The 14,993-nt window shown below is 46.1% G+C and overlaps 1 protein-coding gene across 11 annotated transcripts in view; it reads right to left on the bottom strand.

Annotated features, from left to right (window-relative positions):
- Nucleotides 1-2,473: 2,473 nt before the first annotated feature.
- Nucleotides 2,474-14,993, bottom strand: part of PRR5 (proline rich 5) — a 175,182-nt gene continuing 162,662 nt past the window's right edge. For 9 of the 11 annotated variants that reach the window (XM_006258311.4, XM_019493173.2, XM_019493174.2 and 6 more), the window contains one exon: nt 2,474-3,911. In XM_006258311.4, coding sequence (XP_006258373.2) covers nt 3,361-3,911 — 551 coding nt within the window. In that variant the 3' untranslated portion in view covers nt 2,474-3,360. Of the gene's footprint in view, nt 3,912-6,667; nt 6,787-14,993 lie in introns of all 11 variants that reach the window. The other 2 variants (XM_059726654.1, XR_009461857.1) reach the window with 2 other exon arrangements.

The raw sequence follows: 14,993 nt of genomic DNA, 5'->3' as shown, positions 1-14,993 counted from the left end.
CCACATTCCCCCAGTAGGGGCAGTGGCCATTGGAGCACTTGGGGCCCTTTGGCACAGCTCCCCTGTATGCTGCAGGGCAGTGTAGCTTGGCCCCAGCTGCCTGGCACACAGCACTGCTTGTACTAAATTGCGCAGGCTCAGCCCAGCTAGGCATGGTGCCATGCACCTTTGGGCAGCTCCGGGCTGCTCGGGCTGTCATCCAGGGTCCCATGCCACTCGCAGGTACTACCTGTTATGCCAGGCTGGTCCACCTTACCTTGGACTCTTCAGCCTGGAAAACCGCAGGCACAGGGGTGATCTGGTGGCCACCTATAAGTTTATCAGGGGTGCTCACTGGGATCTGAGGGAATGCCTGTTCACCAGAGCGCCCCAAGGGATGACAAGATTGAATGGTCACAATCTCCTCCATGACCATTTCAGGCTGGACATAAGGAAGACCGTTTTTACTGGCCAAGACCCCAAGGTTTGGAATAGACTGCCACTGGAGGTGGTTCAAGCACCTACTTTGAATGCCTTCAAGAGACATTTGGATGTTTATTTTGCTGGGATCCTATGACCCCTGCTGACTTTCTGCCCCTAGGGCAGAGGGCTGGACTCCAAGATCTGCAGAGGTCCCTTCCAGCCCTAATGTCTATGAAATTTCTCACTGAACTAGGCAGCTGAAGCTTCCTTTCTTTAAATATCCACAGTAACAGGGGAACAGGTTTTTTGTTCAAAAGATGGCTGGAGGAGAAGTCCATGCATCAAGAGCTTAATGTTTACAGCACTTGCTCTCTTCTGCCTGCAAGGATTCAATTTTGTCTGCTGACTTTCAGAAGTGTCAACTCTATTGTGTTATGGGTGGGGCACTGAGGCAGACAGAGTGAGTATGCAGGAGGTACACACAACTTTCTAGGTAAGTGGCTGTGGCCCTCACATGGGGAAAGAGGGAAACCTGGATTTCAGTTTCTGGTCCACCAAATGCTTAAAACTCAAACCTGTTCTCCATGATGGGATATGAGCCGCATCTCCCCCTTCCCAAATGAGAACCTTAACTAAATGGCCACAAAGCCATTCTCCCTCTGGTCCAATGACTGTTTATGTGGTCCATGCAAAATAGAGCAGTGTTACCAGGAGTAAATGAGAGCACGCTTCCTTCCCTTTCCACAATGTGCCATAACCTGTTTTTCTCAGAAGCAGAATATATGGATTCAAATCTCTCTGGCATGGGAGAAACAAGCTCAGCTCTTTCATCTCCTGATTTTTACAGGTGAGTATGCTTGAAAATCAGTACAAAACATGTGTTTCACCCTTATGGTGTTTGTGCCCTTTACATGTGGTGTGAGAACCCTGGGTCCCGAACAATCTCTACCTGATCTGGAGCAGGAACATAATCCAAGTCTCCCATTGCCTAGGTACATGACCTAGCACTCTAGTTAATGGCTGATTTGGGTGATAGGCCTCATTTTCCAGCTCAGTTTTTGAAAATCATCTTTCTGAGTAGACTTCACTTGGGTGCCCAGGTCCAATAGTGTGTTCACAGGGGAGGAGCCTGAGCAGAGGGAGATACCCTTTTTCTCTGAATCCCTTTCCTGGCAAGCTAGTTTCTAAGACTGCCTTCCTTAGGAACTTGAATCTTCTTATACATTGCATGGGAAATCTAGTCTCCTAAATTGACAGTGAGCATTTGACTAGATGGCAGGCTACCTAGTGGGTGTGTATGCAAGACTGTGTGGAGAAATGGCTGAGTGCCTTTGAGGACTGAAGCAGAATGGGTGTGCAAGAGACAGCATTGTGAGGGAAGCTCCCACAGCTGTTGTACTATGCACAGTGGCTAAATACAGATCTCACTCCACCTGAACAGATATCAGTAATGAAGGGCACAGACAGAACTTACATTTGTCACGTGATTGGCCCCTTGAAAGAGCTCTATAGCTGTGCCCTTATAGAAGTGCTCCACTTCACCTACCCCACCCTCCAGCGCATGCTGAGGAAACCCCAGACCAAGCTTCCTCCTCTCCCTTCCCCTCTCCCATTGTGAAGATAGTACCAGAGCTTGGGGTGGGGTGGGGTGGCTTTAGACATTCAGCTGCTCCAAGCTGGAGTTCAATCCCCCATTCCCCTGGACCCAACAGCGAATGGCTGTTGGGTTGGGGGAAATGCTGTAACTCACGGTGCTTCCTGTGAAGTGCCATGAGTTACAGTGGGGGAGCTGCTCATCTGTCAGTGCCCAGGGTGACTTTGAGTTCCACCTTCCAGTACAACTGTACTGGTCAATTACACAGTTCACATAACATGATTATATGCTATGTAGATAAACCCCTGCACAAGATTCTGAGGTCCTGCTCCTACGATCATTTTGACGGGTCTTATATCAGATGAACTCAAGTTACTTCAGTAGAGTAGGAGCTGCAAATACTTAGAAGAGCTGCAGGCTCAAAATCTAACTCTTCAAAGATCAGTGTCTAATTATGGTACAGACTGTACACACTCCTTAAGAATATAAACATTTAATAAAGATTTCCATTTAAAGGCCATAACTTTATTTACACAAGAAACAAGTAACGTGTAGCTTGCTGAAATCTCTTCACAGAATGGACAAATCAGGATTTGTCCAAGAGTTTGCAGCATACAGAATTCTTGGAAGTGTTGTGTTAAAAAGCAAATCAACATGGTCCTAAAAACCAGTTTTGAAACAACTCTCATACATAGATGCTTGTGACACAAACATTAGACATGAGGCATTGTATCACACTATATAGAACATTACTGTTGTTTATTTGCCCTTTTTAAAAAATAATTCTAACTTACGGTGGGCCAAAGGAGTGCATACAAGACATACAAAAAAAAAACAACTCTGTCATCGTATTCTGCTACATTTGTGGCTGCAACCTTTGTTTGTTTTCAAAATCTCTTTCATAAAGTGATTTTTCCCCCTCCACTCCAACCAAGACCATGTTGTTCAAAGAACAATTTTTCCTTTTTTTTCTTTTATGGGAATCTTTCAAGAAAAGCAAAACTAAAAGTGAACACAGCTATTCACAGGGCTATGTCAGTAAATGCACATTTCCCGCTCCAACAGCATTCTATTAAATACTTTTCAATTCGGGGGTGGGGGTGGGAAACCCCTCACAATCTTACAAAGAAAGTAAGAAATAGACTGCTGAAGGATAGAAAATGAAAAGTTTGGTATTTAAAAAAAAATCTTTGGGCAGGGACAGAGCCTCAGCAGGTGTAAATTATTACTGTTCCAATGATTTGATACAGCTATGATAATTTAGAACAGCTGAGAATCTGTCCCTATGTATACTGCTTTCCTGCCAAACATACCAGTTACTTTTAAATATAATAATACAACCAAGGATGTGTTTCCCTTGCCCTTCACCTGATGCTCTGGCAGCTGACATCCACATTGTATACTGATGAATTTGAAGAACCTCGGCCAAAATCTATGAAAATTCCTTCAGAATCAGAGTCAATTGACTCCAAAATCTGGTCCACTATATTCTCAGGGCTGGAAGAAGGGACTGGAATCAAGGTAGGGTCCCTGCCCAGCTCAAAAGCTGTATTTTGGTCATCCATTGGGTGGAAGAATCCTTTCTGTTGCTCAGCTGTGTTGAGTTTGCTGGAACATTGTACTGAACTGGCACTGGGCCTTTCCTGGTCTCCTGAGAGTGAGTTCTTGGTGGCTGTCATAGAACTTTTAGAACCATTGTCCATGATGGTTGTGAGATTAGAATATCCTTGTAGCTCCATGCATGAAGTCATTTCAGAAACAGAGTGTCTTCGGATGCCAGTGCCACTGGCTGCAATTCCCTCTGTTTCGTACTCAGCTACTGGGGTCAGTAGTGGGTTGTTGTAGCTTTTCGATCTCACTACAGGGTTCTTAGAAAGGATGTCACCCGATTTTGAACGTCTATAGAATCGCTTCTCTGTAAACATAAATAAATCCAAATTAAAATCGATGCAGCCCATTCCTTTTATAGTATATTACAGTATTTCTTACCCCTTTGTGTTCAAAATAATGAGTCAGGCTCCAAATAGCTGAGACTGGCTTAAAAATCCCGAGCTTTTTAAGTCTAAACGTTGGGCTCTTTTTATTTGACTTCAAGGTTTTTTACCTATATGATTCACATTTCTTAGTTTTTTCCTAACCTGGAATGTTAGAAACATATTTTTTTAAAGAAATGAAATCTGAGATACTTTCAAATTCACATGACTCAAGTGGCTTGGCTTTCAGTAAACTATCCACAAGTAAACACTCCTGGGCAGCTGTCTACATATGAAGGGACATGGGATCAGATTTGCTGTTCCTAGCAATTTGCTGAGTCCTGCAATGGGCCCCTGCTCTCACCGGGGGGTGGGGGGGGTGGGAAGCTTGAGGCTCCCCCTGGGTGCTAGCCCAGGGGCTGACAAGGAACACTAATACAGGAGACAGCTGTCTCCTGGCCAGGGCTGTGATATTGCTGGCTGCCCCCGGGGGGTTGCTGCTGCTGAGGCAAGAACAATGTTCCCCTGCCCTGGCAGGAGGGAGCTCCCAGCCCCAGCTCCTTGATCGGGGCAGGGGACTAGGAGCTGCAGAGGAGGGGAAGGTCCCAGTCCCCTGTCTCAATTTGCCAGTGGGGCAGCTAGCAGTGAGCCCCCAGCTGGGCAGAGATTCCATATCCCTCCAAGTGGAATCCAAGCCTCATGCCTTGACTGCCCAATCAGGGTGTGAAGCTGTGACCTGCACCTGATGGGGACAGACCCCAGCCTCTGCTCTGTGATTGCGGGGCAGGGGCTGGAGAGCTTGTTCCCTGGTCAGCTCTGTAAGTGTGGAGCTGGGTGGGGAACAGGCTGTGGAGCTTGTTCCCCAATGAGATCTGTGATCGCAGAGTTGGGTGGGGAACAGGCTGGGGCATGGAGATAAGGATCTGTCAGTACCGGCCCACTGTTGTAGAGCTGGTGCTGGGAGATAAGAATCTTCCAGTCCCTGCTCCCCAATCGTGATCTCAGAGCAGGGGCTTTGAGCTCCCCACTGTCAGGGCAGGGGGAACATTGTCCCTGCCCAGGCTCTGGTGGCACAGCCTGCCTGGCAGCACACAGCTCCTGGGGGTGGGGATTAATCTTCCGCCCCCTGGTGGCCAGCTGATCAGGAGCAGATTTGCTCCCACTCAGGTGTCTACACAAGCACTACTGCGTGGTAACTATTCAGGAGTAAAATTGCTACTTGCACTTGCAAGTTTACTGCACAGGTTTACTGCAGGGTAAACTATGCTACTTTGCAGCAAAGTGCCTCATGTAGACAAGCCCAGTAAGTTATAAGATGAGCAGTAAGCAGAGAACAGTTGCTTTGGGATAAATAGCTCGGGGTGAGACTGCCTTGAAGAGGCTTTTCTCTGTGCTAGTGACTTAGGGTAGCTGATCGTGTAAGGAGTGACCTAGAAACTACTATGCAAAGCCTAGGCAAAAGTCTCTGTTATGTGACGAATGCCCATCTGCAATGATAAGGAGGAGACAGTCTTAGATAAAGGAGGCTTGAAAACAAAAAGCAGAATCAGAGTACTGTGTCAAAGAGCTCATTAAAATACTAAAAATCACGCCCCTAGGTGAAGAAAAGGTATGCTAATGAAACATACATGTATGTTAATGAGATACATAGCTAAAACACAGGTATAGAGACATGCCCAGTAAAGAACTCCTTGCGTCACTCCTTTATAGCCAATTAGCAAACAAGGATGCTTATGAAGGTCCAAAACCCCTGTATAAAAATGGCTTAGAATTGAAAATCTGGTGTGCTTGTTATGTGAAATTATTCCACTTGCACCTTTTATTGCTAGCAATAAATCTTCTTTATACTTTCACCCCTGGTATCTTTATTGGCCTTTGCATACTGGGCACGAACCCAGACTTGAGCTGGGGCTCAGCAGTTTTAGGCGACCCAGATGGGACTGCCTTAGATAAGCTTTGCCCGGACTAACTGACGACCAGCTGATTTGCTTATCAAATGTCAGGCATGCCCCGGGATCTCTTTTCCTGGTGAGACTTTTGCTTCAGGGGGAGCTGGATCGCTGAGGCGGCAGTAGCCTAACGGTGCAACGCCATAGAGTGAAAGTACCAGTAACAGGCACCTGGGTGAGAGGGTAGAAAGGGCATAAGGCCTACCGTCGGGATTATCTCTCTAAGTATTCTGTCTGGCCCGAGTCCAAGATCAGTGATTTTCCCCTGTGAGGACGAGGACTAAGAACAGATCCCTGGATCCCAGGTAAGTCGGACGGTCAGAACCGGGAAGGCAGCCCTGAGATGGGTACTATTAACAGTAAGGTTAGGAAATGTACCCCCCTCTCTTGTGTATTGGGACATTGGGCAGAGTTTGGTGGGGATCCTATGACTAAGAAGAAAGCTAAATTCTTCTTTGAAACTGCGTGGCCATGCTATCAGCTAGATGATCAAGAACATTGGCCTCGGGAGGGAAGTGTTAATTATAATACCATCTTACAACTGATTTTGTTCTGCTGGCAGAATGGTAAATGGGAGGAATTGATGCATGCGCAAGCGTTTACGTCTCTTTGTAGAGATAGAAAGATTTTGGAGGAATGTGGATTGGGGGAGGGGGTTGGGATCTGTGAGATGGCTGTGGCTCGACCAACTGCAAATCCTGTCCTGGACTGTCCGGAGCCGGAGGCTCCCCCCCTTCTGCTGCCTTTACCTTATTCTCTTCCTCTTCCCCCTCCTCCTCCTGATTCATCTGATTCCTCGTTGGCATCTGCTCTTCCTGCTTCTTTCCCCACCGAGGCAGAGGTTGAGAATACTCCCCGACCCAGGGATCTGGAACAGCGCCAACCATGGCCATCAGGTGCTTGGCAATCTCCAGAATCCCCGACTTCTCCTGATATAACCCCGGGAGGTGGATGGAGAGTACAGTTAGGAGCAGACTCCGGGGTTAAGGGAAAACATCACAGGGAATCTGATCCTGGCCGTGGGAAGGGAAATGGGGTATTTCCCCTAAGAGAACAAGTGGTACCCGGGCCTCTCGAAGATGATGGGGAGCCAACCTACCGTCAAACCTTTGTGCACGTTCCTTTCACTACATCAGATTTGTATAATTGGCGGAACAACAACCCCAGCTTGAGAGAGAATCCTGAAAAGGTACGAAACCTGTTTAAAACGATTTTCAAAACCCATAACCCAACGTGGGCAGATGTTCAGTCTCTTTTAGATATCCTGTTGACACCAGAGGAAAGGAGGATGGTAGTGAACAAAGCTCGTGAGTACGTGGAAAAGGAAATTACCGCAGGGAACCTGCAAGGAAATAGAGATGATCATGTCCCCATCCAGGAGCCAGATTGGAAACCAGACCAAGCTCTGGAATGGGCTCCCAAGGGAGGTGGTGCTCTCCCCTACCCTGGGGGTCTTCAAGAGGAGGTTAGATGAGTATCTAGCTGGGGTCATCTAGACCCAGCACTCTTTCCTGCTTATGCAGGGGGTCAGACTCGATGATCTACTGAGGTCCCTTCCGACCCTAACATCTATGAATCTATGAATCTATAAGCTATGACCTCCATCCGTGCCTATCGAGAATATATCCTCCGAGGATTGAGAGATGCTGTGAAAAAACCTCAGAATCTCAGTAAGGTGTATGAGGTTCGACAGGAGACTAATGAGACCCGAGTGCTTTCTTGGAAAAAATTTACACTACTTTCAGGCAATACACTCATGAGGACCCGGAGGATGCATCGAACGCTCGCATGGTAAATATGATCTTTATAGGTCAGAGTGCACCAGACATTAGAAAGAAATTGCAGAAGGCAGACGGAGCAACAGGTATACCTATTTCCCAACTAGTAGACATTGCTTACCAAGTATTTACTAACCGAGAAAGTGTTCAGGAAAAGCAACAGGACAAGAAAGAGGAGAGAAAGATGAAAATGCAGGCAGCCCTAGTGGCAGCTGCAATCACGGGAAAACCTAGAAATGAGGGATCCCAGAGACAGCCTCAGAGACGGGGTCCATTAGAGAAAGATCAGTGTGCCTATTGCAAACAAAAAGGACACTGGAAGCGGGAATGCCCCTATCAGAAAGTTGGGGAAGGTGAAAAGAAAAAAGAGGAGAGCAGTGGATTGTTCGCTTTTGGAAGGGATTCAGATTGAAGGGGACCGGAGGCCTGGGAGGGAAAGATAACCCAGATCCCAGTGTCCCCTGACGAGCCTCTGGTTAAAATGCAACTAGGGGACAGAGATGAATTGGTAGATTTTCTCGTCGATACAGGTGCTGCCCATTCTGTCTTAACTCAAAAACTGAAACCTTTAAGTAAAAAGACTGTGCCGGTGGTAGGGGTTACAGGGAAGGCAGTAACACGACCCTTCCTACAGCCAATGACCTGTAATCTTGGGCAGGCCGAAGTCACCCATCAATTCTTGTACATGCCAGGCTGCCCCGTTCCCTTTTTAGGGAGAGACCTCCTCTGTAAACTGCAAGCTACGTTGTCGTTCCAGGATGGGCAAATGTTTTTAACAGTGCCTCCTGAAAAGGGGTGGCATTTGCAGGCTTGCCTTCTCGGCCTTCTCCGAGAGGAAAGTACACCGGATATTCCTCAAACCCTGCTCGATGCTGTTGTTACATGGGTATGGGCAGGTCACCGACCCGGGAAGGCTAAAAATGCTGACCCTGTGAAGATTCAACTTTTGCCAGGGGCCCAGCCTCCATGTGTGAAACAATATCCAATGCGGATGGAAGCCAGGAAAGGACTGAAGCCGTTAGTTGAACGGTTCCTGGAGTATGGCCTTCTCCGTGAATGCACATCAGCTTTTAACACACCCATCTTGCCTGTGAAGAAGCCTAAGAGTAACGAATATCGTTTCGTCCAAGACTTGAGAGCTGTAAATAAAGTGGTTGTGAGTATATACCCGATCGTGCCTAACCCGTACACCTTGCTGTCTGATTTGAACCCAGATCATAACTGGTTTATGGTTATTGATTTAAAAGATGCTTTCTTCTGTATACCGGTAGAGAGGGGATCTCAGGAAATATTTGCATTTGAATGGGAAGACCCAGATACTAGCATTAAGACTCAGTTTTGCTGGACTGTCTTACCCCAAGGGTTTAAAAACAGCCCAACCCTATTCAGCACTGCATTAAGCAAGGATTTACGTAGGCTAAAACTGCCACTGTCCTGTGCTCTTTTGCAATATGTGGATGACTTGCTTTTAACAGCCACCACTGAAGCAAGCTGCCTGGAAGGAACAATTTGCCTCCTTAATTTTCTGGGCAGGAAGGATACCGGGTGTCCAGAAGTAAAATGCAGCCCATGTCCCAGAAGGTAACATACTTGGGATTTGAATTACAGCCTGGTCAGAGAGCCCTCTTGCCTGAAAGAAAAGAAGCTATATGCCGGCTAGCACCCCCAAAAACAAAGAAACAACTACGAGGATTCTTAGGTACAGTAGATTTTTGCAGGATTTGGATTCCAATTTTGGGGTTATTGCAAAACCCCTGTATGGAGCTACACAAGGTGATGAAAAGGTGCTCGAATGGACTGAAGAGTGTGAGCAAGCATTCTGCCAGTTAAAGCAGGTTCTCATTGAAGCACCTGCCTTAGGACTACCGGACATGAGTAAGCCTTCTTCCCTTTTTGTGCATGACCGAGGGGGGGTAGCCGTGGGGGTCTTAACACAGAAATTGGGTAGCTGGCAACGACCGGTGGCATATCTTTCTAAAAAATTAGACTTTGTGTCATCCGGATGGCCTGCTTGTCTCCGGGCTGTTGCTGCCACCTGTCTGCTAATACAAGAAGCTGAAAAGTTAACCCTAGGCCATCAAATGACTGTATATGTGCCTCACGCAGCGCTTACAGTCCTGGAGCAGAAAGAAGGGAACTGGTGAACCCCGGGACGAATGGCTCGATATCAGGCCATCCTCCTAGATAAGCCTGAAATAAAATTGGCCATTTCTCGCAATGTAAATCCAGCAACACTGTTGCCATCTATGGCCGACACACCAGACCTTGTGCATGATTGCCCGCAAACATTGGAAGCTGTTTATTCTGCAAGACCAAATTTGAGAGACAGACCTCTTGAAAAAGCTGACCTGGAAGTTCTACACCGATGGCAGCTTGAGTATGGAGAATGGAATTCGAAAATCCAGATACGCTATCGTGACTACACAGAATATGATAGAAGCAGGACCTTTAAACCCATCTGTTTCAGCTCAAAAGGCTGAACTCATTGCTATGACTCGGGCTTTGCAATTAGCGGCCAACAAAACTGTCAATATTTATACTGACTCTAAATATGTTTTCCTTGTTTTACATGCTCAGCGCGCGCTATGGAAAGAGCAGGGTCTACTTGATTCTAAAGGAGCAGGCATTAAGCATAGCAAGCAAATAAAAGCTCTCCTCAAGGCAGTCTGGGAACCAAAGGAGGTAGCGGTAATGCACTGTAAAGCATATCAAAAAGAAAACAACAACTCCACAAAAGGTAATCAATTTGCTGATGCTACAGCAAAGAAAGCAGCTAAAAGACCTCAGACAGACTTGCTGCCCAAAGTAAGTAATCTGTTACCTCTCCTTCCAGACCTATACCAGCCTGTGATACCACAGTATGGGGAAAGAGATAAACAATTGATAAAAGAGTTTCAAGCAAAGAAGGGGGAGCACGGGTGGCTAGTAGCAAAGGATGGCCGCATTATCATCCCAGCTGCCTGGGTTCATGTGGTAGTGAAGAGCGCTCATCATGGCACCGGCTATGGACCCAGGGCCCTGGTAAGGTGGATCAGTCACTATGTAACTGGAGTGGGATTAAGAGAGGCTGCTAAGAAGGTATCAGAGACATGTAAGGTCTGCCAGAGAAATAACCCAAAAGGAGGGAGAAAAGAAACTTCAGGACATCAGAGAATAGGCAATGGGCCAGGAGAAGAATGGCAGGTGGATTTTACTGAGTTGCCCCGGCAACAAGGGATGAGATATCTCCTTGTCTTTGTGGACACTTTCTCTAATTGGGTTGAGTGCTTCCCATGTCGGACTGCCCAAGCCCGAGAGGTGGTCAAGGCACTCCTATGAGAAATCATATCTCGCTTCGGACTTCCAAAAGGAATAGGGTCAGACAATGGCCCACATTTCATTGCACAAATTACTCAGAAGGTTTCTGAGTTCCTGGGAATCAGCTGGCATTTACACACCCCTTGGAGACCCCAGTCCAGTGGAAAGGTGGAACGTATGAATCAGACCTTAAAAAGACACCTTGCAAAAATTCGCCAAGAAGCTCGACTCAAATGGCCAGAGGCCTTACCCTTGGCCCTGTTACGAGTAAGGGTCGCACCACATTCTAAATTGGGATTAAGCCCATTTGAGATAATGTATGGTAAGCCTTACCCTCTGAGTCTGCCGATGGGTACTGAACAATAGTTACATGTTTTAGGGGAGGGAATGATTAGAGAATATGCATGGTCCTTGGTTTCTGTTTTGTCTTCCATCCATCAGCAGGTACGGGACGTGCTGCAGACACAGAACCAGTCTCCTGCCCCGGAAAATCGATTATTATCTGGAAGTTACGCTCTTGTGAAAGATTGGAACGAGGAACCACTTCGAGCCAGATGGAAGGGTCTATATAGGGTACTTTTAACGACCCCGATGGCAGCAAAGCTCGAAGGAATCAAGACTTGGATATATTCCAGTCGCCTAAAGCTGGTGGCTGGACCGGAACAAGAAGGAACCCCTGCAGACTCCGGGACCGGAGGCAGAGAACAGTGGAAGGTGGAGCCAATAAGAGACTTAAAATTCCTATTCAGAAGAAAGGAACTTTAAATAATTTGTCAATCTTTGATCAAGTTTTACAAGCCTTATTATGAAATTGTTCAAGGTTTTATTGTGGGACGCCCTGATCTGTCCACTCCTACTCATAGGAGGGGAAAATCTTTTACAACAAAAATTTGACCCTCAGGAAAATGTCTGGATTTATCTGGCCCGGGAAATTTTAAATAGAACGGACTTCTGCTTAGCGGAAGGGATCAATGCTCACCTGGTTTTTACCTCATGCTTAATCGCAGTACCAACCCCTTTGAAAATTTTACAAAATTATACTATGCTGAAAGATGGAGATAAGGAAAGTACATATCAGGATATATATAAGTGGGGGACTGTTGTAAAAGAGAAAAGCAGAAATATGTTTTCCGTACGAGTTCAGGCAACAGCTAATGTTTCCGAATGTTTCCTAATGGTTAATTGTACTAATAATTGCTTTAAATTGAACCAAGGTAAAAAAAATCCTCTGTAGTAAGACCAGTCAAATCATCCTATGCACACACACATACCGTCCTTCCCCAAGGATGGTTTCTAGCCTGAGGGAGAATAATATATTCATACCTCCCAGAGAATGCTACTGGGGGATCATGCACCACTGCTCGGGTAACTGCAGCTCTTCCAAGGAAATCTGACCTAATGCATGCTGAACAAACCCCTTTCGGTGGGAGGTTTAAACGAGCATACACTATTCTCCCTGCTGATTGTGACGAGAATGATTTCCCCGGACTATTGTCTAAGGCTGAATACGTAGCATTAGCTGCATCTATGGTGGGGGTTCCGGGTCTTGCTGTAAGTAATAGCAGAAACCTTAATGCAGTGGCCTGTGTTTTAGCAAAAGGACTAAATGCTACATCCTGAGTGCTCTCAGCCCTGAATGCTGAACAAAAACAATTAAGGGACGCTGTCTTAGAGAATAGAGCTGCTATTGATTATCTCTTGTTACGACACAATCTTGGGTGTGAAACTTTAAAAGGAACGTGCTGTTTCAACCTCACTGATAATTCTGTGCTAATTGAAGACAAAATTGGTGCCTTACAACGATTGGCACAGACGTTGAAAGAATCATCTGGCTTAGACTTTTCCTGGTTAACTTCCTGGCTTCCCAATTTTGGATGGTTGAAACAGTTATTTAGTATGGTTGTTCTATTTTGTTTTATAGGGATTATGGTTTGTTTCTGTATCCAATGTATACCTGTTTTCATCACATCTATCTTCAGGCCTAAGGTGAATCAAATGATTCTACAAACAAAGAAAGCTGAGGATACTAGATTTGTGTTAAGTCAAATTGAATGGAGCAATCATAATAATAATTAAAAATGCTCCAGAGGAGGGAATGTAAGGAGTGACCTAGAAACTACTATGCAAAGCCTAAGCAAAAGTCTCTGTTATGTGACGAATGCCCATCTGCAATGATAAGGAGGAGACAGTCTTAGATAAAGGAGGCTTGAAAACAAAAAGCAGAATCAGAGTACTGTGTCAAAGAGCTCATTAAAATACTAAAAATCACGCCCCTAGGTGGAGAAAAGGTATGCTAATGAAACATACATGTATGTTAATGAGATACATAGCTAAAACACAGGTATAGAGACATGCTCAGTAAAGAACTCCTTGCGTCACTCCTTTATAGCCAATTAGCAAACAAGGATGCTTATGAAGGTCCAAAACCCCTGTATAAAAGTGGCTTAGAATTGAAAATCTGGTGTGCTTGTTTTGTGAAATTATTCCACTTGCACCTTTTATTGCTAGCAATAAATCTTCTTTATACTTTCACCCCTGGTAGCTTTATTGGCCTTTGCATACCGGGCATGAACCCAGACTTGAGCTGGGGCTCAACAATTGGTGGTAGAGTGTTTGTCTAGAGCTTTGTGTGTTTTTGTTACTCCCCCCTCCTATGTATGTTTGTCTTTTTGCTCCCCCTTTGCTCTGGTTTAGGTAACTGAGGGGTGGAGCTAAGTAGGCAGCCTTATAAAAAGCAACACCAGTGAAATGTGTGAGCAGTGAACAGAGGGCAGCAAACAGAGAGGGATTTTACCCTAGGAGGGATCCAGGGAGCAGGAGACTTTGTACATGTATGCATGAATGCGTACAAGGCCACTGGTATGGGTAGATGATGTGCAGGTTCTTGTGGTGTGTATTTTCCTCCCTTTCCTCCTGATCCTCTCTCTTTTTTTCCTCCTTACAAACATATTCTTCAGGGAGCAAATGAGGTACAAATGGAGTCTGGGTCATCTGTTGTAACCTGTGTGGGATGTGCCATGTTTGTATTTCTCCCAGAGGGTCAAAAGCACTTCATCTGCACCAAGTGTATGCTAGTGTCTGCTCTGGGGAAGATTCAAAGCATGGGTATCCACACTGCATTGAATCAGGGACCAGGAAGATTACTTGGGCAAGAGACTGGTACTGGATAGGCCAAAAAGCAATGAGGAGAAGTGGCAGCACATGACTACCTGAAGATGGAAGGAAGGCTCCCAGGATTGAAGAGTAGCAGACTGAAGTTAACAACCACTTTCAAGCATTCTGCAGTGGATCTGCTGAGGAAGAGGCAGAGGAGGAGACATCTGCAGGCATGAGGCAGAGTCGTCAGCAGCCTATAGAGCATGAAGTGCAAGGCCCCAAGGACAGGGCTCAAGGACCACTGCACTGACAAGGATAAAAAGAGTGGTGGTAGTTTGTGACTCCCTTCTGCAGGAGAAAGAAGCACCAATGTGTTGCCCAGATTTGTGGGGCTCGGTAGGTGTACTGCCTGCCTGAAGCCTGAATTCAGAACATCACAGACAGACTGCCAAAGCGCATCCATCCTTTGGACCATTACACCTTTCTGCTTGTCCACATAAGCACCAACAATACTGCCAGGAATAACATTGACCAGATCAGAAGTGAGTATGAGGCCTTTGGCAGGAGGATTAAGCAGCCTGGAGCACAAGTTGGGTTCTCATCGATCCTTCTTGTGGAAGGCAGGGGTACAGGCAGGGACCATCGTATCCTGGACGCGAACATATGGCTGAGATAATGGTGTTGAGATGAAAGCTTCAGCTTCTTTGACAATGCGTGGATGTTCATGGGAGGAGGGCTACTATCAAAGGATAGGATCCCTCTGACGAGAATGGGGAAGAACATCTTTAGGTATCATCTGGCAAGGACAGCTTTAAATGAGTAAGGATGGCTTTAAATTAGGTTCTGCAGGGAATGGTGATCAAAACCCCACACAAGAACACACAGTCCAGAGGGGAAAGGACTC

The sequence above is a fragment of the Alligator mississippiensis genome, chromosome 4, assembly GCF_030867095.1.
Source record: "Alligator mississippiensis isolate rAllMis1 chromosome 4, rAllMis1, whole genome shotgun sequence".
Lineage (NCBI taxonomy): Eukaryota > Metazoa > Chordata > Crocodylia > Alligatoridae > Alligator > Alligator mississippiensis.
Note: the sequence above shows the minus strand (reverse complement) of the source record. Positions and strands in the feature narration are given on the sequence as shown.